The sequence below is a fragment of the Vicugna pacos genome, chromosome 12 (assembly GCF_048564905.1).
Source record: "Vicugna pacos chromosome 12, VicPac4, whole genome shotgun sequence".
In the NCBI taxonomy this organism is placed as follows: Eukaryota; Metazoa; Chordata; class Mammalia; order Artiodactyla; family Camelidae; genus Vicugna; species Vicugna pacos.
The window spans coordinates 31,606,403-31,620,969 of record NC_132998.1 but is presented as its reverse complement, the minus strand read 5'-3'; the positions used below and the strand labels follow the sequence as shown (position 1 = coordinate 31,620,969).

At 33.0% G+C, this 14,567-nt stretch overlaps 1 protein-coding gene and 1 pseudogene across 4 annotated transcripts in view; one reads left to right on the top strand and one right to left on the bottom strand.

The window, feature by feature from the left end:
- The window catches only part of SCYL2 (SCY1 like pseudokinase 2), a 55,747-nt gene that overhangs the window by 3,424 nt on the left and 37,756 nt on the right, over positions 1-14,567 (top strand). For all 4 annotated transcript variants that reach the window (XM_006214364.4, XM_006214365.4, XM_072973184.1 and 1 more), the window contains exon 2: positions 10,035-10,239. In XM_006214364.4, coding sequence (XP_006214426.1) covers positions 10,063-10,239 — 177 coding nt within the window. In that variant the 5' untranslated portion in view covers positions 10,035-10,062. The remainder of the gene's footprint in view (positions 1-10,034; positions 10,240-14,567) is intronic.
- On the bottom strand, positions 3,398-3,770 carry LOC116282592 (translation machinery-associated protein 7-like; annotated as a pseudogene).

The following is a 14,567-nucleotide window of genomic DNA, read 5'->3' as shown; positions in this document are numbered from 1 at the left end:
GTAGGCCAAAAAATGTTTTTAATTTTTGAAAACTGTATGTTTTTAGAACTTCCAGTAATCTCTGAGTCTTCCTGCAAGAAAAAAAAAATGTGTTTTGAAAGTGTATCTCAGGACCATCTTAGACATAAACAAAGAAGCACCACATATAGGTGTTCAGGTATAAATTTTTTTTTACCAAATTTTATGAAGCATTTTGTCAAAATTATTTGTCATGTTAATGTAACTCTTATTTGAAGTTACAAAATTTTATAAGTGTTTAACTATATAAATGACTATATAAGTGGTATTTTAAAATTTTTAGGCATTTATTTAGAAATCTCAGACCCTTGTGCCTCTTTAAGGAATAAAGAAAACTATTTTGAGTTCATTTGTATTTTTTTGTGTTATTGTTTTTTATAATCAATGTGTATTAGTTTATGCTTATCGAAAGTCTAGTCTCTGTTAGGTGCCATGAGACTAACCGTTAGTTACTAAATGTAATTTCACTATCAGATGTAATTAAAGTAACCTTTTTATTTGCATTACAGTATTCCCAACAAAAATGCAAGCTAATTCTATTTACTGTTCAAATTAGTAATCAAATTACTAATAAAAGAATATTTTATTCTCTGGGAAGTAAGGAAAAAAGGGTCTCTTTTTGCAGTTTTGTTACTTGAAAGTCCAGGAAGTTAGTATAAATACAATTTTACGTACTATATTCCTGCTATATGTAGAGTTTATGAGTAGGCAGAACTGAAAGAATTGCCAGTTCTTTTCAGGTGCCTGCCATCAGGTGCTGTTAACACTCAACCCACCGTCTGCCGGGTACCTGTAAAATCTAGTATTACAACCGATTCATCTACTGGTTCTACTAAAAGCCAAATGATGGCTGAATCAGATGGTAGAGAGATATTATCTTGAGATCTTACTGAAGCTGCCTCAAGTTTTATTTTGGCAGGGATTTAGGAGGGGAAGATGATTGAATTTCAAGTGAATTCTACTAAATGGTGTACAAGGGCCAAACACAAGAGTAAACATTTCTATCATTTATAATTTTGTCTTAGAAAGATAAGACTTGTTTCTTTATTAATCAAGTGAAAATTTGAAAAGTTATTTTAGGAAAATATAGTTGGACTCTAGGATTCTTACATGTCAAAACGCTATTGCTAATTATTCAAAATCTCATTTAAGTTTTGGTCTTTTTTTACAAGCTTATTCATTTCATTCTCTTCTTAGCCTTTCAGTTATTCTCGTGATTATAGTTACTCCTGTTGGGTCTCTTTGGGTAACCTTTTTCAAGCCAACAGTCTTAACTACCATACTGCTTATAAACTCATGGTGCCCACATTTTTATCTTCAATCAAGACATTTCCCCCTAAGTTTTTGGCTTGCATATCTAAACCTACTAGCTGTATACTCATATTAATGTCATTCAGGCATCGCAAATTCAACATGTCCAAAATTGAGTTCTTCTTCCCACAAAACAAACAGTTGTCTCCTATAAGTCCTGCCTTGATAAGAAGTGGCTTCACCGACTGCCGAGAGTCTAAACTTGGAAACTTGATTGGGATTCCTAGTTTTGTCCTTTTCCATTATCTGACTGATCAGTAAGTTCTCTTAGTTCTAACTCGTTTTCTAAGTTTTTCCTTTCTTCTCCTTCCTTTCGGCTGTTTCCTTAATTCAGCAACCTCTCCCTCCTTTAGAATTTGTATAAATTTGATATAATACACTAAAATATATAAAGTTTAATATGTTATTATAAAATAAATATGCATGTAATTGGCACCTTTAGAACACCTCCTACCATCCCTTTCCTATCTTCCCTGTCCGTATTTCTAAGTGTCCTTTCCTTTGTTTTTGTTTTTTTTACCTGTATACATTCTAAATTATGTATATATAAAATTTCTGAAGTACAAGTTGACATTCTCTTCAGTCTTTCATATTCCCTACTTTCTACCCCTAGTATTGCTTTCACTTTGCATGATGCAGTGATTGATTGTTTTTTTCATGCCTGAAACACATCTGTGGCTTATCATAGCTTGATTTCTTGCTACTTAATGCCCTTGGTAGTCTGGCTTTTCTAAGTTTCCTTTGCCATACTTCCTTCTTTTTCTCTAGCTTTTATCTGAGCTGCATTTTTCTTTTTTTCTCCTGCACCCTTCCCATTCTCTATCCATCTACTTCACTCCTGCTCACCTTCAAAGACATCTCTAGCATTGCTGTTTTGGGGAATCTTTCTTCTGTTGGTTCTTCTTTTTGTTCCTATAACACTCTGTGCATTTATATTCTGTAGCATTTTATCACTGTAGAATAATGCTGTTTGGTTTACTTCTCTGTCTCTTGCTCCTTTGATGGTAAGCCATTTTTATGGCTTATTTTTCCTTTACTTCTTTCTTCCCCAGTTTCTTAGGTGGTATCAGGTACATAGTGGGTACTCAGTAAATATGAAATAATTCACCGGACAATTTCCATGTCTGTTGTGTACACCAGTGTTGACTCTGTTTGGAATTGGATAGGCATCTCGAATGTAAATATATCCTTTGTTTTTATAATGAACTATTTATAGTTTTTAAATCAAATCATACGTAGTCTTCCTCCCCTCCATGTCTTGGCACATAGTAACCCTTCTTTCTGGAAGCTCCCTCCCATTTGTCCTAGCTGAAAAACACTTTATTTTTGAGCCCATCTTCATGTTCCCATAGCATGGTACATTCATACCTCTAGTTAATTGCTACAAATCTTTGCAGATCTGAGTCTGCTAATGGACTGAGCCCCTAAAAAGCAGAAATATTTCCATTTACGTCTGTATTCCCAATGTATAACAAGTGCATGGCAGGTAATATATAGCTACTCAGGCAGAGTTAGAGGAATGGAAATATATGTTTTAAATAGGGTTTTTGTGTTTCTTCCACCTCTCCATCAGAATCAGCAGCAGATGTTCATAGAGAGCAACTTGGCATAGCAATAAATGTTTTCATAATGCCAATAGCAACATTTTCTAACTGCTTACAGAAATGCAGCATTAAATTTTAAAAAAGGAAATGAATTTCTATTTCTATTTACAGACAGTTCAAAACTTTGATAGAAGAAAGTAGGTTATTACATAAATACAGTTAACTGAGAAAATAGGATATAAACTAGTGCTACCTTAGTCTAGTGGCCTTCCAAATATTTTTGTTTGTGTATTCTCTTAGTAATTTTGTAATCTGCTGTACTCCATTGTGTGTTCTGAGTTCATGGCTTTTGAATTTTTTTTTTTGTCTAGAGTTTTTGTTTGTTGTTTTTACAAAAGTTTATTCTTAAATGTGCAATAGGTTCCACTTCATTCAGGTACAGATGTTATTTTATGACAGGGAATCCAGATATTTAAACTGGAATTGAATTAAGGATCATCATTGCCTCAGGCACAGGGAAAAGCTTACTTTTTGCCAGGTTTCTTAATTCCACCTGTAGCCAGGGGATCTTTCCCCATGGCCTTCGCTTTTAGCTCCTCAAGTTTCTTCTGCCCCTCTTTCTGCTTCTGCTTGAATGCCTTATCTTCCTCGTCCATCTCCTTGGCCTGCTTCTTGGGCTGCTTTAGGGGCTTCTAGCCACCGTCATGGCCGGAAATGGCGCCTGTCGCCCCTTCCCCAGACCCTGCCACCGGAAGTGTCTCAAGAGTTTGATAGTTACAAAGTATCTAATTTCAAAGTTGTTGTATATTGTGATTATGATTTACTTTCATCAAAACCTTGGAATTTTTGCTTCTTAATTGAAATAAGCTTGTTCCTATACATCCCTGTAACAACCATCTTATCTCTTTTTTTTTTAACCTTAAAATTTGTATTTTTTTTTCCTAGAGGTGCTTGGGATTGAACCCAAGACCTTGTGCTTACTAAGCACATGCTCTATCACTGAGGTATACCCTCCCCGCAACCATCTTATTTCTTAATTTAGTTCTGTGACAGATAAAGCACGGGGTTTTGCTGTGAAAATCTGTCTTAGAAGAAATAAAGCACAACCCCCTTCAGAATTTCTTACCAAACTTCTTTTTGCTTTACTCTTAAAAGACTTTCAGGATTAGTGTATTCTTGAATTGCATTCTCCCTACCTCCCAAAGTCTTCTCATACCCAGGGAAATGCCCTATAATAGGACTGGGATGGCTGAGAAAAATACTTTTGTTTGGTCAAGTGGGAGAAAATTGTGAAGAAAGAGTTGGTTAAGGAAAATTTGCAGGACAGAGACTTGTTCTCAGGCAAATCAATTTTAGGAAAGCGTACACATGGCAGTTAAAGATTTGAAGAGTGACAGGGTTTTAAACTTCCTTCTGTATCATAGACTGGTTCACGATTTAGTAAAGCCTGTGGACCTCTTCTCAAAGTAACATTTTAGACTCCAGCTTGTCTATTTCTACAAAAGCCTTTGAGATTCTGATTGGATTGCATTGAGTCTATAGATTGATGGAGAAAATTGACATCTTAATATTGTTTTCCAAATCCTATACACAATCTTTCCAATTATTTAAGTCATCTTCAGTTTTTCTCAGAAGGTTTTGTTTTCATTGTACAAGTGTTGTATATCTTGTTAAATTTATCCATAGGAATTTCATGTCCTTGAAATAGAATTTTTGAAATTTCAGTGTTCAATTATGTATTTCTAGTATATAAAAGTCTTTTTTTTTTAAGTATTGTTTTTATAGTCTGCCATTATGCTAAACTCACATATTAGTTCTAGTAGCTTTTTTTGTGGATTTCTTCTTTCTTTCTGTGTACATAATCATGTTATTGGGAATAAAGAATTTTACTTCTTCCTTCCCAATTTGAATACATTTTATTTTGTTCTCTTCATTACTTTGGCTGGGACCTGCATTAGAATATTGAATAGAAGTGGTAAAAGTTGACATCCTTACTTTGATCCCAAACTTAGGGAGAAAGTGATCAATCTTTAAATTTTAAGTAGGTATTCAAAGATACCATTTATCAGGTTGAGGAAGATCCTTTCTGTTCTTAGTTTGTTGAGAGTTTTTTTTTTTTATCATGAATGGGTATTGAGTTTTGTCAAAAAATTTTTTCTGTCTTTACTGAGATGATCATATATTTTCTCCATTATTCAGTTAATATGGTGAATGACATGGATTTGTTTTTTAGTTAAATCAACCTTGCATTCCTGAGATAAATCCCACTTGGTTGTCAGGTTGGATTTGTTATGTGCTAATATTTTGTTAAGGATTTTTATGTGTTGATGAGATATATTGATATGCAGTTTACCTATGTCATTATTTGGTGTTGGCATCAGGGCAATAATGACTATATAACATGAAATGGAAAGTGTTCTATTGTATTCTGTTTTCTAGAAGAGCTTATATGGACATGGTATTATTTCTTCCTTAAATGTTTGGTAGAATTCAGTAGTGAACCCATCTGAGCCTGGAGTTTTCTTTGTGGTAAATGTTGTAGTTTTCAATTGCATTTCTTTAATACAGAATTATTCTTTCTCTTCAGTTTTGGTAATTTTGGCTTCCAGGGAAGTTTTTCACTTTATCCAAGTTGTAGAACTAATTGGCTGACACAAGATCATTCATAATATAATAACTGATTCATTTAGAATCTATAGGGTTTACGTAAGATTAGCAGCTGTAGGATTTCCTCTATTTTTGATATTGGTCATTTGTGTTTTTTAAAATTTTAATGTAGCTGGACGTTTGTCTTTAATAAAAACATTGGCTTCATTGATTTTTCTTTTTCATTTCTCTATTAAAAACAGTATTAAATTACATTAATTTCAGTCAGTTTCATCTATTTCTACCCTTTGTTTCCTTCTTTCTACTCTTATTTTGAGCTTGATTTTATCTTTTTCCCCTAGTGTCCCAAAGTGGAAGCTCAGTCCATTGATTTTGGAAATTTTTCCTATTACAAACATTTAATGCTATAAATTTCTAACTAGGCACTGCTTTACCTATGTACCACAGATTTTTTATTTTTCTTCACTTTAAAATATTTTAAAATTTTCTCTAGGATTCCTTTTTTAGCCTTTGGGTTATTTAGAAGTGTTTAATTTAGAAGAATTTGCATTTTTCTAGGTATTCATCTGTTACAGATTTCTAATTTCATTATGCTCAGTGAATGTATTTTATTTCAATAGTTTTAAATATGTTGAAACTTGTTTTATGGCCCAGCACATAGTCTGTCTTCATGAATGTTCCATGCACACATTGAAAACAAAATGCATCCTGCTTTTCTTGAGTGGAGTATTTTAGATCAGGTTGTTTGATAGCATTTTTCACTTCTTTATTCTTACTGATTTTCTGTCTACTTTATCTGTCCATCTCTCCTATTGAGACAGGACCCATGAAGTCTCTGACTATATTTGTGTATTTCTTCTTTCAGTTCTGTCAGTTTTTGCTGCATTTATTTTGAAGCTCTCTTATTCAATATCTTCTTGAGAACTGACAGCTTTGTCATTATGAAGTATCTCTTGAAGCCTGTTCTGGGTGTTATTAATACAGCCACTTAAGCTTGGTATATTTTCACATTTTTTAAACTTTTAAATCATCTTGTAAAGTGTGTTTAAAGTGGGTTTCTTGTAAGCAGTATATAGTTGGGTCTTGCTTTTTTTCCCTAGTTTGATAGTCTCTGCCATTTAACTGAATTTAAATCATTTACACTAAATGTAATTATTGGTTGAATTTAGATTTGCTATCTTGCTATTTATTTTCTATTTGTCACATGTGTTCTTTGTTCCTTTCTTTTCTTTTTTAAAAAAATTCAGTTTCCTTTAGGATTACATTTTACTTCCACTGTTGGCATCTTAGCTATATCTCTTTATTAGTTGTTACTCTAGGATTTACAATATGTCTCTAACGTGCCACAATCTACCTTCAAATAATAGTCTATTACCTCACCATATAATGTAAGAATCTTTCAGAAATTTACTTCAATTTCCCCTCTTTTGTCCTTGATTTGTTTTGTCATATTTTCATTTCTACGTATATTATTTTTGTTATTTTTGTTTTAAATGATCAGCTATCTTCTGAGGATAACATGAGAAGTTTTTTATATACCTGCAAAATTTTTATTTTCTGAGTCCTCCATTCCTTTTGTAGATTCAGATTTTCATCTGGCATCTTTTCTGTTTGAAGGGCTTCCTTTAATATTTTTTATAGTAAGTATATGTTGGCAACAAATTCTCTGAGATTTTGTTTTCCTGAAAAAGTCTGTATTTCATTTATTTCTGAAAGTTTTTTTTCTCCCCTCATGACTTAGAATTCTAGGTCAGCAGTTTATTTTAGCACTTTAAAGACCTCATTCAGTTGTACCCTGGCTTATATAGTTTCTGACAAGAAGTCTGGGGAAAATTCTTATCTTTGGTCCTCTCTATATAGTTTGCCTGTTTCCTCTGGCTGCTTTTAAGAGTTTCCTCTTAATCACTGTTGACTGATAAAAGTGCACAACCTGACAGTTGAGAATTATGCTTTATTTGGTGGGCTTTCTGAGGACTTCAAGCCAGGAGGCAGCCTCTCAGATAACTTTGAGGGGCCTCAAAAAATTACTGTTAGTTAAAGAAAACCAGATATCTCACCTTAATGAATTTAGTGCTTTTCTATGTGTGAGAAGATGCAAGAGTCTGGGCTCATTGAAATCATTCCTTTTATACGCACCTTAGCTATCTAGGGCCAGTGTCTTGTTCTTTTCCATTCTTAATTCCCTTAGGGCTCACAGGGCAGCTGTAGTAGCTTGATGGCTGTAACATCTTTGTTCACTGATAGGACAGGGAACATTATTCATTTACATCACTAATGTTCAGCTATTTGACATAACATATTTATGTCATAAATATGGCTGTAACTTATCTTTGTTCACTGATAGGACAGGGAACATTATTCATTTACATCACTAATGTTCAGCTATTTGACAAAACATAGTCATGGTTTTCTTTGTGTGTATCCTGCTTGTGGTTCGTTGAATTTCTTGGTGCTGTAGAGTTGTCATCAAATTTGGAAAAATTTTGGCCATTATTTCTTTGAATATTATTTCTCCCCCCTTCCCCCTTGTTTTTGAGATTCAGTTATATATGTTAGATTGTGGTTTTGTCCCACAGGTCACTGAGACTTTGCTCTTTTTTTCTCCCAATCTTTTACTCTCTCTTCAGGTTTCACTAATTTTTTTTCCTACATTGTCTAATCTGGTAATTACATCCTCTCTCTCTCTTTTTTTTTTAAATTCAAGTATAGTCAGTTATAATATGTCAATTACTGGTGTACAGCATAATGTCCCAGTCATGCATATATATGTACATATGTTTGTTTTCATATTCTTTTTCATTAAAGGTTCTTACAAGATATTGAATACAGTTCCCTGTGCTATACAGAAGAAATATGTTTTTTTACTCTATTTTTGTATATAGGGGTTAACATTTGCAAATCTCAAACTCCCAAATTTATCCCTTCCCATTTCCTTTCCCCCAGTAACCATAAGATTGTTTCCTATGTCTGTGAGTTCAAAATTTTTTATATGAGATATTTTTCTTCTCTAGAATGTTCATTTGATTTTTTTTAGTGTTCCATTTTCTTTTATTATGTTCATGCTTTCTTTTAACTACTTGGACAGATGATAGCTTTTAATGTCTTTGTTGCTAATTCTATAATCTGTCATTTTGGAGTCTGTTTTTGTTGACTGATTTTGATCTTGGTTATGATTACATTTTCTTGCTTCTTTGCATGCTGATAATTATTGCTTGATTGCATGCTGAACATTGTAAATGTTATCTCATTTAGTATCTGAATTTTTCCTTCCTTTGTGTATTCAGTTTCACACAGGTAGGTTGTTAAGTAATATGTGATTAGTTTGATCATTTGAGGCTAGCTTTTTAGTGTGCTAAGGCAGGTTTAGAGTACTTTTAAGAATGGTTTATCCTACCACTAATACATGGTCTTTCTGGGTTTCTGCTGAATGCCTTCAATGATCAACGAGGACTCTCCACTCTAGCTGTTGAAAAATTAAAAGATTTGCAGCCCTGTGTGAACTCTGCAACTATGCAGCTCACAGCTCTCTAGTTGGTCCTTGCCTCACCTGATGAAGTTTCATACCATGTACGTGCATCTTAGTATTCAATAGAGCATCAGGGGGATCCCAGTGCAAACTTTTGGAGCTCTTTCTGGCATTATTCCCTTTTCTGTTTTTCACTTTCTTTAAAAAATTTTTTTCCCTTTTCTCCCCCCTTGTCTTTGAAATTTAAGTCCCAGAACTCCCAGCCACATCAGTATCATTGAATTCCAATTTGTTTCCTCAGCTGCTTAATTGAGTTAGACTGCTGCTTGGAATTCTGTTTTCTACTCTAATCTGCAGTGTGCCTCTGTGCAGAAAGCTGGGCAACCCTAGGGTTCACCTTGTTAATTTGCTTTCTCACTGGAATCACATGCCTATGCTGCCTGTTCAGTATCTGAAAATGTTTGTTTCATATGTTTTGTCCAGCTTCCAGTTGCTCAAAGTGAGAGGGTAGATTTAGTGTTTGTTCCTCCAGCATCACCAGGAGTGTGTAAAATTTAAAAAAATATTTTATGACTTACTGCTTGTCCATGTTTTCTTGTCCTTTTGCCACCAATGCTTTTCTTTTAGAAAATATTCTTAAATGATTTCATAGTTCAACAGTAATTATTTCAATAGTGAACAAAACTTTAATAAAATACAAAATTTATTGCTTAGTATAACATTAGCTTCTTTCAGGTTTTATATAGTAGTTTTTAGTGTGAAGAAAGATTCATACACTCTATGCCATTTTATGTCTTAAGGGGTCTATGTTATACAGTTGAACAACATTCATGTCCATGTCAAATATGAATATGCCTTTTCTCTTACTGGTCTGTGACAATTGAGGTTGAAAGGAGCAGCTTGGTTCCTAGACTTAAATTTGTACTCAAGTATATTGTGTTCTCTGAAGGCAAAACCAACATGTAGCTTTTATGTCTGTAGGGTTGTTTTGATCATTGTTTGGGGTATATTAAGCTTTCAGATTAAACAATAATTGCTTTAAAAGTAAAGACAAATGGTCAGTGCTCTCCTATCCTCCTATGTTTTAGGTTACTGTAACTATCCAGGATTGCAGCCATGGAGTCCATGCTTAATAAGTTGAAGAGTACTGTTACAAAAGTAACAGCTGATGTCACTAGTGCTGTGATGGGAAATCCTGTCACTAGAGAATTCGATGTTGGTCGACACATTGCCAGTGGTGGCAATGGGCTAGCTTGGAAGATCTTTAATGGCACAAAAAAGTCAACCAAGCAGGTAAGCTTTAATTTAGAGTCAATTGGAAAAACACACATGCTAATAAGTACCATAATGTGCATGTATGCATTTTTATGTTAAGAAATGCCAAAAGTAATGAGTTCTCTAGGACTCATTTCATGTAATGAAGTCATACAAAAAGAAATGCTTTTAAACATGCCCTTGAATGTGCTGGTTACAAATCCATTGTTTGACATATCATCTCATCTTCTAGTTTAATTTTGTTTACTTAATAACATAAACATATCGGTTGAACAAATGAGTATATTAGATTTTAATATTCAGCAATGTGTTTTAGAATAAAAATTACCATGTTCCTTTTCATCTTTATTAATACATTATGGCAAAATACCAAGTTAAATTTTTCTAACATTAAATGCATTCATGTTTTAGTGCATCCTTATTCCCTCTTTTATTCTATTGCCTTCCAGAAAATGGACTTCTGTAATTTTTTATGTTTATTACCCTGATATTTTTTACCATCAGAACGGGATGCATTTGTGGGAATATTTTGGGGTATATTGATTTAAAAGTTATTTGAAAACTAACTGTTCATTGAAGAGTATTTTGAATGAGTTGTATTTTTATTTTTTTATTTGACCTAAGAGACTGACAGATGGTTCTTAGAAATGTGGAGGATTGTTAGTGTTAAATTTTACTAACAACTTTCTGTTGAAATTGTTAAAGAATTGAAAAATCTCCAGGTTTAAAACCTCTGTAGAAATACATTCTTTAAAAAGAAAAGCCACAGTTTTCAAAAGTACTTTTACTGTCATGCAAGTGAAACATGCAGATTTATTACACATGTTTTCCAATGACTATCAAAATTGTACAGTTGTGGGTATGCATTGAGACTTTTCTAAAATTGATTTATTTCCCAAATAAATATTGGCATTGGTTATCCTCTTTTGAAGGAGGAATCTTGGTCCTGTGATAAATTGTTTGTATGTGGTTTGTACCTGACCTGTACATCTTGTTTTTATTGCCATTTGGTTGGAAGTCTTTAAGTCCAGAGTTGATCTGTGTCATAAATACTGATTGATTTGTCATTTTTGAATATTTTCTCTTTCACCAGGAGCTCATCCCAAAAGTAAATGGTTTCTTGAGTATTGATTACTTTAAAAGCTATTAATGATGTCATAAAGTTATATAAATGACCGGCCTCCAAAACTAGCCTACATTGCTTTTAAAATGAAGTATATCAAGGAAAAATTGAAAGAACGTGAAATTTTTATAGTTTATTAAGAATGTGATGACATAATACTGTCTTTGTACTTAACCAAAAGAATTCTAGCTGTTTGTGTTTATATCAGTACCTCATATGCTGAAATCCTCTGGTTATGTTGGAGCTTCCATTGTTGCTCATAGAACATGAGAACAAGGCACAAATAACAGATAAATGGTTAGATATTGCACAACAATACAACAGTTCTCAACTGCTGACTGTCAGAACTGAATTCTCTTATGAAACTTTACTATAGTCCTTTTTTCCGTTGAATTTATTGCAAGGTAAAAAAAGATAGTTTTAGAATATCAGTGCTTTCTGTGGATATGGTTTTGAATTTTCTTTCTTTGCCTCTTTCAAGCCTTAGGGGTCTGAACTCTGAGAATCCTTTCTGGACTGCTGGAATTATTTCTTAATTCCTTAAGGAATAGCTAAGTCTCTAACCAGTTTGGCATTGAAGCCTCATTTTAATTTCTCCCTTAATTGAGAAGTTTTAATTCTTTTTTCAATAGCCTCATTTTATTAAAAGGTAATCAGAAAATACATAATTTACAGCTATACTTATCCAATATGGTAGCCACAAGCTACATATATATGGCTTTTTCAATTAATTAAAATTAAATAAGTGTAATTCATTTCCTTCCTTGTACTAGTCACATTTCAAATGCTCCATAGCCACATATGCCTAGTATTACCATATTGGACAATGCAGATACGATAATAGAAAGTTCTGTTGGACAGTACTGATCTTAGAGAAAGTGGGAGGAAAATAATGAAAAAGGATACTCTTCTTAGTCCTTTTTTTTCCCCTTAAAGGAATATTGAAACCGAAGGCATTTTTCTTACCCTCTCAGCCTATTTTGATTTAACATACAGTGTACTTGATTGCAGTTGTGTTTTATAAGCAGAGTATATAATCGTAAGTTTGACTTTGAGGTAACTACCGGGTAAAAGACTTTGGGCTAGGAGAGTCTCATAGTTTTAATAGTTAAAAATATGAAAGTGTTGTCTATTGCTATATGACAGTGAAATAAGTACCATGATATTTAAACCATTGCATTTAAAGTTTACATCTTGTTCTTTCCCCCTATTTCACATTTTACTTTTTTTACATGATCTTCAAGAAAAGTGTAATAATATAACATTGTCTCCCAAAAACCAATAAAACAATAATATTTTCAGATTAAAAGAATCCTCGTATGAAGTAGTATTTTCAGGATTTGCATACTCCTTTAAAGGTTATCTATGTATTTTTTCCTAGGGTTATTTCAGGTTCACATTAGTACAGTATGAATTTTCAGAGCATGTGCAACTAAACTAACTTTTTAACCTAAATATTTGAAGTCCTCTGAGAAGAATATAGTAATAATAGCACCTACAAAACTGATGGGGAAAAGTACATATTTATGAAACCTGAAATGCAGCCAAATAAAGAAAAAGAATTAGTAAATAAAAAGTTACTTGTACCTTCATTGTACCTGATTGGACATCTGTCTTATTATTCTGACTTTATGCTTCCAAAAACCATTTTTTGTTGGTTTTTACTGTTTTTGAAAGATGTTCATTGAAGAACCACCTTATAGTGAATAATTTTTGAAAGTGAAATTAAGAATTCCTGAGAGTCTTCAAGACAAGTGTATAGTTGATATTTTGTAGTAAAATAGTTTTTAGGCCAGTTTTGTATACAAAATAAGCCATGAAGATTTTAAAAAATTATTGTTTGGATAAACTTCACCAAATACAATATGTAAACATGTTGAAATGGATAGATCTTTAATTATAGCTTATTGACACTTGAAGCTACTATTTAGGCTTAAGTACTATATAGTTTCCTTTTTGAGTGTTCATTTAGAAGCAGCTCTTAGTTCCTAACCATTATTCTTTCTAGGATCTCAGTAGAGGTGCTATGAAACATTTCCAAGTGATATTTAGGGAATTTAAGTTCCTATTTAGTTTTTTAAATATAAACTTATTCTTATGAACTTAGGTATGGAATAATGCACAGATTGTGAATGGGCAGCTATTTAAATGTTCACAGTGAACACCGCTGTTAACCAACATCCAGATCAAGAAAACATTGCTCTTGTCAAGAGACTCATGTCCTTTTGCAGTCGTTACCTGCCCCAACTCCAACCTCAACCCCTGTCCCCAGGAGTAACTGCTGTTCTGTCCTCTGACATTTCAGAACACTCTTGCCTGCTATTTTCAAACTTTATTTAAGTGAAACCATGGCATGCAGTTTTGTGTTTGGCTCCTTTTTCTTACATTTATGTTCATGAGATGCATCTGTGTTGTTGAACATAGCAGTTTTACTTTTCATTGATACATAGAGTACTGCAATGAACATTGTTGTGTGCTCTTGGCATATATGGCACAATACCTGAATATAGAATTACTAGGTAATAATGTATGTATTCAGTGCCAAAAAGTTTCCCAGAGTGCCTGTACCAGTGTACACATCCACCAGCAGTTATAGTTTCTGTATATCCCTGCCAAACCTGTTTATAGTTAGTCTTTTTAATTTTAGACTTTCTGAGCAGAGGGCCTATTGAATTTTTGAAAATTCAGTGAAATATTTCCTGCTCCCCTACCTCCTGAATTTTTGTAATGTTTGGTAGATAATTGCTAGGCATTGAATTCCTACTGCTGTGTCTTTGTCACAGCTCTGTAACTTAGTCTTTTTATAAAGTAGCATATTTAGGATTAAAATTGTTACCTATACGTATGAACTCTTTTGAAATATATCCTTATTTCCTTTTTAAAGAATATTTATTTAAGAGAGATTTCTGAGACAAATGACCTTGATTAGATTTCAGTAAGCTTTTCTAATTTTTAATTATACTTTATTTAAATGTCACTAAAGGGAAATCTTTTTGACCAAACTATATGTATGTAAGTGAAAAATGTTTGCTTCATATATGTGTGTTTGTGTGTGTGTGTGTGTGATTTAAAAATTGAAATGCCATCATCTTATCTATTAGATGGTACTACTTTTAACTATAAAAGCCGCTAATACATTTAAATAATCTGTAATAAAAACACTACATAAGTAGTTCCTGTCCCACCTGTGTACCTTACTTCTCCTTCTTTTCAAGTTGAAGAA